Source organism: Xyrauchen texanus, chromosome 31 (genome assembly GCF_025860055.1).
Source record: "Xyrauchen texanus isolate HMW12.3.18 chromosome 31, RBS_HiC_50CHRs, whole genome shotgun sequence".
In the NCBI taxonomy this organism is placed as follows: Eukaryota; Metazoa; Chordata; class Actinopteri; order Cypriniformes; family Catostomidae; genus Xyrauchen; species Xyrauchen texanus.
The window spans coordinates 6,374,932-6,391,657 of NC_068306.1; the positions used below are offsets into that span (position 1 = coordinate 6,374,932).

General features: G+C 40.3%; 1 protein-coding gene across 5 annotated transcripts in view; it reads right to left on the minus strand.

Moving 5' to 3' along the window:
• LOC127625165 (cyclin-dependent kinase-like 5) overlaps positions 1-16,726 on the minus strand; it is a 54,106-nt gene that overhangs the window by 36,290 nt on the left and 1,090 nt on the right. For all 5 annotated transcript variants that reach the window (XM_052100261.1, XM_052100262.1, XM_052100259.1 and 2 more), the window contains exon 2: positions 8,670-8,887. In XM_052100261.1, the coding sequence (XP_051956221.1) occupies positions 8,670-8,733 (64 nt within the window). In that variant the 5' untranslated portion in view covers positions 8,734-8,887. The remainder of the gene's footprint in view (positions 1-8,669; positions 8,888-16,726) is intronic.

Consider the following 16,726-nt stretch of genomic DNA (forward strand, 5'->3'; position numbering starts at 1 on the left):
TGACATTAAAAAACTGAAAACAATTTTTTTTTTTAACTAAAATGGATTAATGTGGATGTAGCCCTAGTAACCACATAGCAAAGCGCTAACAACCACTCAAAAAAACGTTAGCAAATGCAACTAGCAAACGCACTAATTTCGCTACGTTTACGCCTCTCTTCCACACCAGAATGCCGTTTTATTCACAGAAAATGGAGCATTTCAAAAACAAAAAAAAGATGACATTAGGAAACTGAAAACAGAAACAAGGATTAGTGTGGATGTGTTTCATGTTTACAAGCTGTGACGAGGAGGAGGGTGTTGCCGAGCCGTGAGGGTGCACGGCTGGCACTGAATCAGATGATCAGCGGGAGAGCGAGATAAAGGGAAGCCGGAGACGGCAGTTCGGGAGAGAGAGAGGGACGCAGCCGCGCTGCATGAGTGTTCGTCATGTTTGTTTTATGTTGTTTTAAGTTGAGTTGACATTAAACTTTATGTTAACCGTTCAGCCGGTTCCCGCCTGCCCAACCTTTATCGGTTACACAATCCCTTCCACCAAAAACATTTCCAAAATAGCATCACTACATCAATGTCAAACAATGAGACATTACCATATAAGGCCAACCAGACGTTTGACTGCTTTAACCAATTAAATTACGTAACTGGACTTAACTGTATAATAATAATAATCTTTAATCTATATAAATGCCCTAAAAACATTTTTAAAACCTCTTCCCGAGATTGAAAACTAGTCAGAATATCAATTTCTCCACACAAAACAACAGTACGAGACCAGACAATTAAACCACTGGATGGCGCCATTGACCAATCAGAATAGAGTATTCCAGAGATCCGTGTAATAAGAGGTTCATATTACATGACAATGAAAGTGTTTGTTCACTGGGGCCGATTTGGGGAAAAAAAGTCATATTGCGATTATTGAGGCTAATATTGCAATATGCGACTGCGATATAATAAACAAATAGTATCATGAGTCAACTTGCACAAATAAATTACTGATAATGCTGAAATGTGTATTTTTCAACTCAAACATACAAACTAGCAACAACAACAACTATAAATGCAGTGTTTTCAAATAAAAATATTTTTACAAAATTAAATAACATCTTTACATTACTGCAAACTTGTTATTTTCTCAATATTACACCTAAATAAAATAGAACAATAAATAAGAACATTTTCACGAAAATAAGATTATCCAAACAAACAGGGACCTTTAAGCAGGATGTAACATGTACTTTCTATAAACTCTCTTGAAAAGGAAACTGGATATAAAAGTGTGCCCCAACACACACACACACACACACACACACACACACACACACACACACACACACACACACACACACACACACACACACACACACACACACACACTTTAGTGTTATTTTTCACACTAGATTGATCTAATCATGATGATCTCATGATGAGGACGTTGTGAGCTGGACAGTCGGGGTGAGACGAGCGTCTCTGTGTTAGAGTGTGCATCAGCCGGCGGAACTTTAAATCTCTCCCGGTCTCGACTCCCGCTCACATTGGGTCTCCTCCGCGACTGGTTGAAGCGGCTCTGACCACACCAAGAATGACAGTTTTGGAGTTTGTGTTTATTTACATGGTAAGCTCCCGTATTATATGAACTTTAAGGATGAAATAAAGATATATCGCCAAGCTGTGATCTGTGTTATTTTTTCTGGCCACCAGTTCAGTGTCGGACTGCTTGGCGTCCATCTTCACCTGATTTCCACACTGCACACCGGAAACTCACATGACATGACCACAGGTGCTGAACTGAGACTGACTGGTCATCTTTATTAGCGGTGTAGAAAATGGGCAAACAGCTCTCAGAGAGAATGGGCGGTCACGTCCACACATGCACTTATTTATTTAATACAGGGGTGCCCAATACGTCGATCGCGATCTACCAGTCGATCGCAAAGGCAACGCTGGTAGATCGCACAAAATTTAAATGTACTTTCGATAAAGTTTAATAAAAATAAATGTAATGTCTTTCCTTCTTTTAGTTTCTGTCTGACTTGCACTTGACCAGTAAATATTGACCAGGCGAGGTTTTGTTTATTCAGTTGCCATGACAACTAGGTTCGTGCCTTCCAAGGACTTCTGAGAACAGAGCGCGAAATTGCGATGCTACTGCCCGGATTAGGCAAAACTGTCTGATTTCATTCAGTGCAAATCATCAGAATAAGGTAAATTAAGGTACAACAACAACTCAATTTCACGCTCTGTTCTCAGAAGTCCTTGGAAGGCACGAACCTAGTTGTCATGGCAACTGAATAAACAAAACCTCGCCTGGTCAATATTTACTGGTAAATGTCCTGACTATTGTAATCTATTGTGCTGTAGGTGTTTTGGGTTTAGTGTTAAAACTGAATGATATCACCACTGAACATTATTATATATTTTTTTATTAATTAGAATTTGAATTCCATGTGGATACATGCACTAGTCCCAACAAGCATCTTCTTATTTTAAATGAAATTGTGTTTTTTTAGTTGGTAGATCTTATTGAGACCCTGATTTAATATAATCGCAGCATTTTGCGGTAATCGCACAGGCTGACATCGCGATTGCGATATGATTAATCGTACAGCACTATTTGTCACTATATTGTCTGAGAAAGAAAAAAAATCTATTAAATATATAATGTATTTCCAAACATATGCGTCAAGTTTGTAGAACAATTTTGTTATTTTTTATTTTTTACAAAACAAATTGGTTTAATGACTTTAAAGTGTCAAGTGCTGTAACCATCAAGTAAAATGCATAGCTTTCAAGGTAAATAATTACCAAAAAATATAAAATATCGAGAAGTAGAACCTGAACAAAATGTGCCTTTTCATAAAAATGTCAAAATATCGGATGTTTTTTTCTCTGGTATGGTTTTCTTGTCACATGACAACAAATATATATATATATATATATATATATACATATATATATATATATACATATATATGATATATATATACTATATATATATAAATAACATTTAAAACAAAATGGTTCACTTTTTTATAAAAAAAAAAAAAAAAAAACCTTCAAAAATTATTATTTTTTTTATTCATTTTGAATAACTTCATAGATTAAAAAAAAGGAACATTTTAAATGGGAAGGTAAAACTGGATTAATCATAGCCGGAATTTTCTGACAAAATAATGAAGGTGATTAAAACTGATTCATATAATACGATGTCAAAGATGTGATCACGTTAATGGCATGAATAATTAAAAGGAAACAATATTTAATATGGACAGAGATTATCTGCACTATTTTTAGTTCTGTACACGAATATAAATAATGTATACGTACATCAAATATAAATCAAGGCTGTTCTAACTAATGGAGTATTTAAGATCATCTACAAAAGGGCACATGTCAGAAAGAACATCATTTTAATATCTCTCGTGTCTCTCACATAGCGATGAAATTACACATGTGAGCCATGTTATCCATATTGTCAACAACCGTCTGATCTTTATTGCTCTTATTGAATTTTAGGAGAAACATCCGAGACAAAGTAGATACTTCAACTAAACGTAACGGAGAACCCCATTAAGCCTCCTGAGCTTTGAAAGTCTCCTCTGAGGAAACAAATGCTCCTCTGGGATCATCTCGAGCTCGGAGTCACTTGATTCATCCTCCAATTCACAAATGCGATGACATCATCTTGCAATTGATGCGAAAGGAAGAGGAACCCAAAATAACAGCACATACACGTGCGAGTGTCCTGCGGTGCGGCAGCCTGCATGATGCGCATGAGTGCCCGGTATCTCCAGAACTCAATGTACTGCATGATAAAAGACGTGATGCTGGCATAGCCACAGGCATCCACAGCATGATCAAAAGCCCTGTCCACAGCTTTCCACAGCTCCATGCCAATCAGAAGGAACGTTAGATGTGTCTCTGAACACGGAGGAAGTGAGTCTGGAAACTCACATGAAACAGGCTAATCTTCATGAAGCGTTTATCCTATATAGAGGCCGTAAACCCGTAACTGGCACAACAGTGGACATCGGTGACCTGTTCTTACTGGCGCAAAATTCGACAAGCGTATCCACCATGTTTGTTGTGGATGTCATGTGAATAATGAGAACGTTCAACATGAAATGATCAAGCATCTTGCAATAGTTCAATCCTGGTCTCATGAGCATTATGTGACCGTAGCAAAAATTTAGCAAAATGGAAATTCCGTGCCAGCGGGGGGCGCCAAAAGCGAGTGAAATGGTGTCGGAATCAGACCAGAGTGTTATAAAGCGAATATTACATGGAGGTTTTAATGAGTAAAACGTACCTCCCCTAAAGCTTTAACCTAAACCTAACCAATAGTGTCCTAAATGCAAATGAGAGGTAAACAAAAACAAAATGAGTGCAATTTAAATCGGTCTTGGATACTACTATTCTGATGCTAGTAAAACTTTGCATTATGGCTCCTTACGATGATTCGCTCATGTGTTCCTCTTTTGTAAGTCGCTTTGGTTAAAGCATCTGCCAAATGAATAAATGCTAATGTTAATGTACTTCAAAGTCCAATGCTCTATCAAGTGAGCAACCGCACAGCTTAAGTGACCGCATTTATTTACTGCCTCGGCTCCATTGCTCACGTTTGTTTATAATGTGACAAATGAAACATTTTGTAAAGTGTGACAGGGCGGGGCCGTTGGTGATTCTACACACCCGGCCCCTTATCAGGCTAATCAAGCCTCCGAGAGGGATAAAGGCCGACTGAGAGTGTTAACGGGCAGCTGTCCATCATATGTGTGTGTTTATGTCCTTTGGTTTAAATTCTTAATTAAATATCACTTATATTATTGAGCCGGTTCTCCTCCTCCTTTCCATTAATCCCCGTTACATTGGTACCAAAACCCAGGAAGGAGGAGGGATACGCCGTAGCGGAGTTCTCGCCGCTACCATCCACCCCAACGGAGCAGCCGTGGCCATCTGCCGGGGGACGGAGGAGCCCAGCCGCCTGGAAGCGGAGGAACGACCACAAGGGGAGAAGGGGCTCCTAGACGACCGCCTGGAGCGGTCAGGGCCGCTGACATGGGTGGGGCGAGACCCCTACCAGCCACTAAACGCAGCGGGGTTAAGAGAGGACCGCCGGCCAGGAGCGGGTAGGGGCTCCTGGCCGACCGCCTGGAGTGGGAGAACTGCTAGCAAGAGCGGGGGAGACCCCTTCTGTTCCCTGAGAACATGGCGGGGCGTTCCGTCCACCAGGGGCCAGAGGACCGTCTCCGATCCGCCCGGGGAGGTGCGGCTGTCGTCCGTTAGAGGGTGGAGGAGTGGCCGAGTACCAAGCAACTGCGTATCGGAGAACCGGCTAGTAAGTGTTTTTTTTTTTTTCCTCTCTCTTCCACTGCCGCTCCGCATTGGCCTTTTCCCTCTCTTTAAAATTTTACAGTGCGTTTTTGTTGGGGGGTACTGCACTGCTACAGGGAGTGTAACAGTGCAGTTACGTGTTTTACACATTTCTGACGAGTTAAAGAGTGTGAGAGAGTGTAAACAACCAAACTCTGTGTGAACAAAACCAAATTATATTACAATTAGGATGAAATCTGTTTTTAGCTACAGTGTGACTGCAGTTATAGAGCAAATCTCAATGAAATCAATTGATTTTAATTAGTTTGAGCGGTGAGAGGGTAAACATTGCCGTCAGTCGGAATGAAGGAATACAAGAGAAGACAGAACAGCTGAGAGATTAAACTACTGATGGCCAACAGAGAAAGACCAGGAACTGATCTACTGACAGCTGAACACACACAAACTGCCAAACACACACACACACACACACTGCCAAACACAAACACACTGCCAAACACACACAAATATGCATATGGGCACACAAACACACTCTCATCTACGGTCAATTTGAGAGCATTGGCTCACACACTGAGATAGTTTCTACATTATTATGTGTTAATCTGGATTATTTTACATAATCTTCCATCCTCATGATCTTTATAATTGACCGCTCTCCTGGGCTGTGTGAAGCTTTCTTTGCATCACAGATTAGCTTTCGTCCAAATAACCATTATTTGGAGAGTTTGCGAAGGCAAGCATCAAAAGTAGCTATGGTTAGTGATTTAAACAAACCTCCAATTTATGTATTCGTCCTTCATTGTGTAACTCGTCCTGCACCATTACGATGTTCACCTGGTGGACGATAAAGCTGGCGGGAAAATATCCAATAGATTTACATTAAAAGGCACCCGAGCCATATCTAGAAACCAGAATATCATGGAGACTTGGGCCAGTAACCACTCAGGACATCCAAGTAACCACATAGCAAAAACCACCCACAACACCCTAACGTTATGGGGGGGGGGGGGGGTGTTCTGCACAGGCGAGCACCTTTCTTCAGATTGTGTAAAAATCTAGTTTGAGTACTGTAGACCCAAGACCATTTTAGACTCGTTTTCTGGGTCTGGAAAACCATCTGAAAGACACAGCGTACATCCAACGATCTCACCACTTGCACTCCTCCACACACACACACACACTCTCTGCAGTTAGTGGGGCATCTGTGTGCGAGAGATAGATGGAAGTAAAAATAACCCCATCTCTTGAGACTTTTACCACACCCTCATTCAAAATGTACAGAATGAGAGAGAGAGAGAGAGAGAGAGAGAGAGACTCACCTCAAACATGGATAAATTACATAGAATTGTTCAATACAAGTGAAGCTCAATCGACAGCATCTGTGGCATAATATTGATTACCACAAACATGTATTTCAACATGTCCCTCCTTTTACAGTCAGGCACTTACAATGGAAGTGAATGGGGCCAATCCATAAACATTAAAATACTCACTGTTTTGAAAGTACATAAACATAAACATTACACATTACCATGATTTTAGTGTGACAAATCCCTTAATAACCTTTTTTGTGAAAAGTTACAGCCACTTTTAAAACGTTGTTGCCATGCTGTAAACCCTAAAGCCCTAAAACGACAAATGAAACAACTTTACAGTCAAATAACACATAAGTTCTAACAGAATAATTAATTTAAGAGCTTTTTAAAATTATAAGTGTCACATTTCTGCCTTTAAACACTCCAAAAATGGGCCCCATTCACTTCCATTGTAAGTGCCTCACTGGAACCTCCATTTCTGCTTTTGCAGTTTGTAGATCCCACCAGCAGGTGGTAATAAAGTTAATGTCCAAACTCTGAAAATATAGTGGAAATGTAAGCGTACGTAGTTGTACATCATCGCACCGTTAGCGGGGTAACTCCTAGCCAATCACATGCAAGCCGTTGCTTTATAAGTCTGCTCACAATAGGGCTGTCAAAATTGCTCAAAAATGACATTCGAATATTCCCTCTAAAAAAAACACATATATTCGAACTATTCGAATATCTGGTTGCGCATTTGGTCAATGACGCGCATTACGTCAATAACAGGACAAATTAATACAAAGAGACATAACTATTTGTATAGGTAGTTTATTTAAGTTTAAACATATTTGACAACGTATTACCTACACAAAAACAAGTAAATCAACTAATGGCCAAGACCTCACTCTCGCCGCGACGCAGCAGGCACTCTTTCTCTCTCTCTCGCCCTCACGCCTCTCTGCGATAACGGTTTAAAAGAACAACAACAATAAACAAATGTTGAGTGCTGATCAAGAGTTTTGTGCAAGCAATATAAGGTCGCGACTCTTGTCCCAAATATAGCAGGCTTCATTCAGTGATTAAAACAAATTATTAACATTAATTGAAGTTTTACAGTATATAGAACCGACATTGAACGCTCGAGCGAGCTGTGCTGTGGTAAACATGGAACTTTTCCTTGACATGAAACGGTAAATAATCAAACCAGTGGAAGCCTGCAGTGCATGAAACTGCTGTATCTAACCTACCTTATTCATGCAACATCTATTCAGTCAGTATAGTAGCCTTACATTTTAGTCATGTTTCTGTTTAACGTTAAATAAAATGAGGCACACAATTCGAGAAATGTGACAACAAAGACCCCTCAGGCAGCACGCCCACTCGCCAAAGCAGACAGCCGCACATCTGCTACGTGGGCGCTTTTTTTCCACATTCGAATATTAATTTTCACCTTCGAATTTCTGTTTTTAAAACTATTCGAATATATATTCGAATTTAGAATATTCGTTGACAGCCCTAGCTCACAATCGATCATATTGCAGTTTCAGTGTGCTAACATGGCACCCTCCTCCACCCCACCACCACCTGTTGAGTCCCGTCCTGCACTGGTTTTTTTTAAATTATTATTACTACTATTGTTTAAATTTACAATTGCATTTATGGTCTTATTTGTAAGACTAAAATGTACATTTCCACTTGTTGTCGTAAATCACTGCAAAATGGGTCAGTGGAAGAAGCCAGAGGTAGTACAATTTTTGGAATATTTAGGCCATTATATTTTGACCACTTCGTAATTGATTATATTTTCATTTCGCTTAAAGTGTCATTTCAAATGTATAAATATTGAAATGATAGAAATTAGATAAAAATGATACTATCATTCTGTAGAAGTAGTGTCATGACAGTTGGTGCGGATGACGTCTGTGGATTTAGGAGTTAGGAAGAACGGTGTTCGTCAAATCTTCCCATTTCTTTAGGAAATTACGTTTCTGCCTCATTTCACTTTTATTTGTCAAAATCAATCAACGTACTCACCTTCCCCAACAATCCCAAGAACCTCAAACCTGTGCATGACATCACCGGAGGAGGGGTTACGCATCCAGTCAAGCGGTCGCCGGGCGACGGAGGAAGAGCTCAAGGGGGCGAGTGCTCGTCATGTTTACGGGCTGGCATGGGGCGGCCTGGTGTGGAATCATGGGTCGAATCACCGTGAACGTTTGATCATGATGTTGTCCGCCAGCACACACCTGCACCTGTGGGAGATATAGTACATTGGAGTAACAGTTTCTCAAGAGCTAATCAAACATGAATATCACAATGCTCAATACAGCCCAGTGGCGGTACCGTAGAACAGTGATGGCATCAGATGGTAATACCATGGTGCTTTCACGGTTCTTTGGTCACATCAGCATTGTATTTTGGCTAATATGATCAGAACAAGTGGAACGTTCATTGGGGTAAATATAGCCGGAAAACACAAGATGGACTACATCCAACAGCACCAACCAAGGAAACCAACATAAATCTAAAAACACACTCCGAATCCTAAACAAACATACGAGTAAAATTCAAATGGCACAGCTACATTATCTCACAGATGGGCAAATTTGTGCATTTCACATGTGGTGGCAGTGATAAGCACTTGTGTGTGTGTGTGTGTGGGTCACAGATAATTAGGATTCAGCTATAAATAGTCGACAGTAGAACCGTATTCAAAGAGCGAGACGTCGATCTGAAGGAGAGAGCCGAGATTCGACATGTCCAGCTCTTTGATAAGAGAAGAACACAAACAGAGACCGTTAAAAGGCTCGCCGAGTAAGAAACAGCTCAATTAACAGCTGAAGATTTGAGTTTAGATGAACCAGATGAGGCACTAACAGACCACAGAATAGAAAAATACAATATAAATACATTATTTAGACTTTTTTTTTTTTTATGAGGATATACCTTGGTACATTCAACTAGATGGTTAAATTAGTAAATTACACTTTAAGACCCATAGAAACCACAGATAGAGCTACATTTGACCAATCAATCTGATTTCAGCTGACATTTTTTATTTTGTAAATACTTTTTTTGATGAAAGATAATTGTAAATGATGATTAAAATACAAAATATGAAAATGACATGGATCAATATTAATGGAGTAATGCAATATTTTCTAGAGGGTGGCCAAAATGACAATTTTGCCTATTATTTTGGAGCAAATCTACAGGTAAAACAAATTACCTTAGAAAGGTGTCAGCACAATGATTGTATTTTTACACTGATATAGGTAGGTCTATTACTAAAATCAGTTGACTTCAGCACCCCAGGTTGCATTATATGCCAATGGTGAGAGTCCAAAAATGGGAAAAAACACGTTTTTGTGTTGTTTTTCCAAAGTTGGAGTGCCTATAACTCCAAAAGCCTAAAAGATATCTTAATATCTATTGGAATTCTGGTTCAAAACAAACTTTCCATTTTGTATCTACATTTTCAAGGCCCTATGTGGTTAAATCCCAGAGATATGGGGCTTTCAATATGGCCCCATGCACAAATTTGACCAACTTTCGATGGTCGAAAACCAAATGCGGGTCACATGATGTGAAGCTTGTTTCTCTCATCCAACAAAACAAAAGTCTGAAGTATAAATAACGTTGAAACTAGAAATGTATCGTAAATTGTTCATAAAAATCAATAATGTCAAAATCTTGATTTTCAAAAGTCCAAAATATTGTTATGAATAAGTGACTCGTGGCTCTTTAGTCACCGTTAAAGTATCTGGTGCGCCAAGACCGTAATTCATAGAGATTCCAAAATTGGTGGAATGGTCCCAAATCCCCCGCACTACTCAGGCCCACATGCACATCCATCTGACACCAGGGGGCGCAATAATATGCACGTTGACATTTTCGCTAATAACTCTGGAACAAACATAAGTTCTGTTTACAGTGAGTGAGTTTGACAGTCAAACAGTGGGTGAGATATCAGTGTGATTAAACTGGGAAATCATCGCATGAAAACAAACACATATTCACCAATAACTACATTAAAAAGGCACGCTTCTTTTTCAAATCAAGTGTTACTTGCTATTTTTGCTCTAAAATGCATTAACAAACAGCAGCCTAAAGAGTACTGTTGGTTAACATTATTTTCCCTCAGTGACATCAGACAAAAAATACAAAAGTAAAAAAAGTTTTTTTAGCAAGTAAAAAAGTAAAAAGGTGATTTTATGCTGACATTTTCACTCAGTGGCCTCACATTTAGATAAGAGAGCCCATAAAAATGTCCAGGCAGACCCATTTTCCATGCATATGAGCACTGAACTCAATCAAGCAATGTGTAAAGTGCGAAAAATATTGCCGTCATCCCATAAACGTCAAAAATAGCAGACCAGCAAATGCTCCGACTGAAGAAAAGGGCACTTTGTAGTTTTGCAGCACAAAAGCATTTGGCCAAGAATCTGACACACTTTCGTAAGAATGGCGAGAGGTTTATGAGCAGACATCAAAAACAGGGTTTAAAAGAGATTTGCGTGTGACGTCTGGCTGTTTAGCGCATCAGGTAGCTTGTTACTGCTTATGAAGCAAGTCCTCAAATTCATAAAATAGAGCTTTCTCATCCGGAGCCAAAGATGACAATTTTAAAGACCCCATGAAGTCAAAAAGAGAGTTTTGCGACTTTTAGTCCTCATGGTTAGTCCCCCATTAGTCCCCTTTGATGCCATCTACTCTTTCTCTTTCAGGAAAATGGACCTAAAATATTGATGACATCATCTTTCACTCAGGGGCGTGTCTTAATATTAGTCTAATCAAATGCTCTCTAGCATCCTACGACCACTTGCTTTTGACTAGCAATATCAAGATGCAAACCACGGTTCATGGCTTTGGTATAAACGAAAGGATGAGCCTCTTGATATGTACCACTTCAACTTCCTGTTTTAACAAAGGACTGCTGCGTAATGTTATATCCAATATTAGCTTAAAACTTTGTTAGCATGACGACGTACAAACGTAAACCCTGTTATCCTGCAAACAATTACGATTTTAACAACTTAACAGCTAAAAGTTTTAAAGAAAAATATATGCAAGTGCTTTTATAAAATCTGGTTGACCGATATATCGGTTTTGCCGATTAATCGGCACCGATAACTTATTTCTGGAACTATCGATTATCGGGAAAAACCGACAGCGGACCCTTCCCAGTTGTGTCTGGTGCTGGAGCGGCTGGGAAGGGTCCGCTGTCGTTATACAGTATGGGAGTGGCCTCTAGAGGCGAAATAAAACTATCACTTCGCTGATGTCTTGTGGTGTTTGATTGACATGTGAGACTACACTACAGATTGCAGAATAGGTATGTACACTACAGTACACATTGTCATATCATAATAAAGTAATTCATTTGTTGACTAGATGCTGCATTAGTAGAGAACAGCAGTATGTTTGCCGACAAGGCTGAGAGGACACTAACATTAACCCTTGTGCGACCTTCGGGACATTTTTGGTCTTTTTCATTTTTGTTTTAATCGATAATTTTGGCTGTGTTGATGCCAACAGCATAAATTTAGCCAAAGGTGAGTATTTTTTGGGGAATTTTTATATTTCAACCTCAGTTCCAATAATACATCTATAATACATACACGGTGTACACAAAATAGTCACACTCGGGACCTTCAGGACAACAATATCCCCATTGAAACCCATTAAAACTGCAATATTTGATCCCAGTGCCATTAAAGCATAAAATCATGAATTCTGTGCTATTATGTTTTCATTCTGGTGCCCTGGCTTCAAAATTTACATTCTTTTAAATTTTCCACCAGATGGCGCCATTTTTCTTCATGTTTAGCCTGTGGAGCAAATACAAGCTTTTCCCCTATTTTCTGTATTATAGAGACCTGCAGGAACATTGAAGAAATGATGCAGATATAATTGTGTGTGTGTGTGTTGGTATGATATCAGAGTGTGTTTGTATGTGTGTATTAACAAATTTGCGTGTGTGTGTGTAAAAAACAACAGTGGCATTATATAAACAAACTGGCATTTAACGGGTTAAAATCCTGAAAATGAATGAATATTTGGTAGTTATGATCAGGACTGATGTTGGTTAAAAAATATAAGTCATTGAAAGTGGAAAATAATATTAATATATAATATTATTATGGCAGTTTTTTAACAAAGACATTTTTGTCCTCCAAGGACCTCAGAGTTACTTTTTTCATTGGCACACAAGGGTTAAATCGAACCTCAAGCAGTTACGTCGAACCAGCTGAATAAACAAAAACAAAGACGTTCATCTAGCGTGCATTTACATGGAAAAACAAATCGATGGTTGCAAAAGCGTTCAGTGTGAACAGCCCCTTACAGTAGGTGGAGGTACTTGCTCTCTTATAAGCGTTTCTCAGATGTTTAAGATGTTTAACTTAGAAGTGCGTGTCCCGAGATTCTCGCGTTCAGTTCCGATCTGTTGTGCTCCGCCTGTTTGTGTCAGAACTGTTTATTTTTGTGAATAAGTTCAGCACTATTTTAATTTGAGTGTTATTTTTTCATTCAGTATCAGTTTGAAAAACTATCGCCCGATTACTCCGTTATCGGCAGACACTGCCCAACTCAGTTACGGTATCAGTAAAATCCTCTATCAGTCGACCTCTAATTATAAGTCTTTAAATCCTCCAAAAATGGTCCCCAGTCACTTCCATTGTAAGTGCCTCACTGTAACCTTGATCTTTGCTTTTTTTTTAAAGGAGATACGAGTCGAAATACATTTTTGGAACTCAACTTTATGCCAGAAATGATGTTGATTGAGCTCAACTTGTCCTGAACCCAGAATATTCCTTTGCACTGATGCAAGACCTATAATTAATTTCTTTTTAATAATCTTATCTTTTACTTTGCAGACTTCCCATCCTGATCTGCGGCTGAAACACGTGCCCGCTCACCGTGTGTTTCTGGGTTCAGTCCCCAGAGTGAGAAACACAGAATGAGAACACGGAAAGAGGGCGAGGGGGGAAAATGACAGAGCGAGAAGTCTGGTGTGACCGTTCAGAGAGGCTGTCTGAATGCAAACGATGATGACCTGCAGTTCTTCTGATATCATTTGTGCATCTGATTGTTCAGAGAGATGAATACGATAAATGTGAATTGCTTGAATTGAAACAAAAGTTTGTAATTAGATGTTGTCAATGGCCAATGGTAAAACAAGCCAAAAGCAGAGATGGAGTTAATACAGTACCAGTCAAAAGTTTGGACACACATGAACTAATTTATGTGTATGACAAGCTTAAAAACCTTTTGATATAAAAGCTTAGAATTAGTTTAATAGTCAAAGAGTTCAGATTATCAGTGAATAATGACTTTAACCAGTTAAGTTCTGTTGTTACAGCGATTGTACGGTTTCTAAGATGTGGTCTGTAGTGCTCGAGTCATCTGGACCACTTTTATGATGCACTGAAAAACAAAAATGCTTTGAATTGACATGATTAAATCATGAATCAATTCATGTTTTCCCTCTTTGTTTAGCTCATTAACTCTTTATCAGAAAATGTGTTCATGTCATTTCAACACAGTTGTAAATGGGCCCAGTTAAGCAGCCTCAAAGGGATTTTATATGTGTCCCTAACTAGGGGTGTGCGATATATATCGTCTACGATAATATTGCAATTGTTGTTTTAATGATATGCAAACTCACTGTGGAGCGGACGGGGGCGGGGCCGGGCTAGAATGTCGCACGCCCGGTCCCCAATCGGCCTGATGGGGCGCGTGATGGATAAAGGCGGCCGGTGACGACGGTTCGAGAGAGAGAGAATTACGGGCATGTCCGTCGTGTGTGTGTTTATGTTTGTGTGTTTTGGTTTTGAGTTTAATTAAATTATTATTTATATTGACAACATATAAGCCGGTTCTCACCTCCTCCTTGCCCATCTTAACCCCCTTACATTGGTGCCGAAACCCGGGAAGGAGGAGGGATGCCCGTCGCAGATTCCTCGACACTACTGTCCATCCAGGGAGCGCCGCTACCATCTGCCGGGTGACGGAGTAGCCCGACCGCCCGGACGCGGGGAACGGCCGTCGTCCACGGGGCGAGTGGGGACTGGATTCCCCGACCTCCTGGCGCGATGGAGCCGCTGCCGGGGGCGGAGGAGTGTCCTGCCGTCCCCCAGAAACGCGGAGGGGTCAAGGTTAGAGGTGGTAGAGCGGGTTGGCCGCTAATCGCAGGGTTGGTGGTTCAATTCCCGGCCCACATGACTCCACATGCCGAAGTGTCCTTGGGCAAGACACTGAACCCCAAGTTGCTCCCAATGGCAGGCTAGCACCTTACATAGCAGCTCTGCCGCCATTGGTGTATGAATGTGTGTGTGTGAATGGGTGACCACAATGGTGACCCAGCACAACAGAACCAGCTCCAAATCCCAAAACAACAACATTGGACACTATCAAGTCGCCACCTTTTATCGTCTTGCACAAAAATGCATAAAATAACACTTCATTACAAAATACTTCCTCACCACATCAAGTCCCATGCAAAGCATGCTGGGAACTGCCTCTGTCCCCAGTGCATGAGAAAAAAATCTACCAGTACAATTCTTAAAAATGTCTGCTTTTGTGTCCCACAGAAGGAAAGAATGAAATGGGTTTGGAACGACATAATGGAGAGCCATTTTTTGGGTCAGATATTACTTTAACTTAGTAACAGTAAATAAGAAGCTGTTCAGTGGTTTAACCTTCCATTATAACCTTCCATACACACAACACATACTGACACCATACTCATCTCATGACCTTTGACCTTCTGCCAGGCTGTTCGTGTTCTTAAGTGACTTGACTGGTTAAATAAAAGGTTAAATTAGATTTGTTCTCATCTCTTATGATCATGTGCTGGTGATCACTTAATTAATATTGCGATTCCTTAAAGGGACGGTTCACCCAAAATTACAATTCTCTCATCATTTACTCATCCTAAAGCCATCCCAGATGTGACTTCCTTTCTTCTGCAGAACACAAATTAATATTTCAGCTCTGTAGGTCCATACAATGTAAGTGAATGGTGACCAAAACTTTGAAGCTCCAAAAAGCACATAAAGGCAGCATAAAAGTAATCCATACGACTCCAGTGGTTTAATCCATGCCGTCTGAAGTGATATGATAGGTGTTGAAACAGATCAATATTTAAGTCCGTTTTTACTATAAATCTCCACCAGACCCGACCAGTAGGTGGCGACATGCATGAAGAATGTGGAAGTGAAAGTGGAGATTTATAGTAAAAAAAAGGACTTATATATTGATCTGTTTCTCACCCACACCTATCATATCGCTTATGAAGACATTAATTTAATTATGAAAACATGAATTAGTCGTACGGATTACGGATTCATGCTGACTTTGTGTTTTTTCGCTGGGCATCACAGGAACTGTGCTTGACTGGTTTAATTACCATCTCTCAGATAGGTCCTTCAAGGTAGCCTGGAGAGGTGAGGTGTCCAAGCCACATCAGTTACTTACTGGGGTACCTCAGGGTTCGGTGCTTGGGCCATTTCTCTTCTCTATATACACACACATCACCACTGGGACCCATCATCCAGTCACATGGTTTCTTTTACCACTGCTACGCAGATGACACGCAACTCTAGAGTGATTGCTCGATTCTCTGCCTGCCTGGCAGACATCTCGGCCTGGATGAAGGAACACCGCCTGCAACTCAACCCAGCCAAGACCGAACTCCTCGTCCTTCCAGCCAACACTGCAGCTGAACACCTCATCACCATGCAGCTGAGTACAGCTACAGTCTCACCTCGATTCTTATCAGGAAGATAAGACTTTTCCTCTCTGAACATGCCACATAACTGCTTGTTCAGTCCCTGTCATCTCTAGACTGGACTACTGTAACGCTCTCATTGCAGGCCTTCCTGCATGTGCAACTAGACCTCTGCAAATGATCCAGAATGCAGCAGCACGTCTGGTCTTTAATGAACCAAAGAGAGCACATGTTACACCCCTCTGTCTCTCTCCACTGGCTGCCGGTTGATGCACGTATCAAGTTCAAGACTCTGATGCTGGCATACAAAACAGTCAGATTTGCTTATGTTTTCCTCTTTTTCGCTTTGGATAAAAGC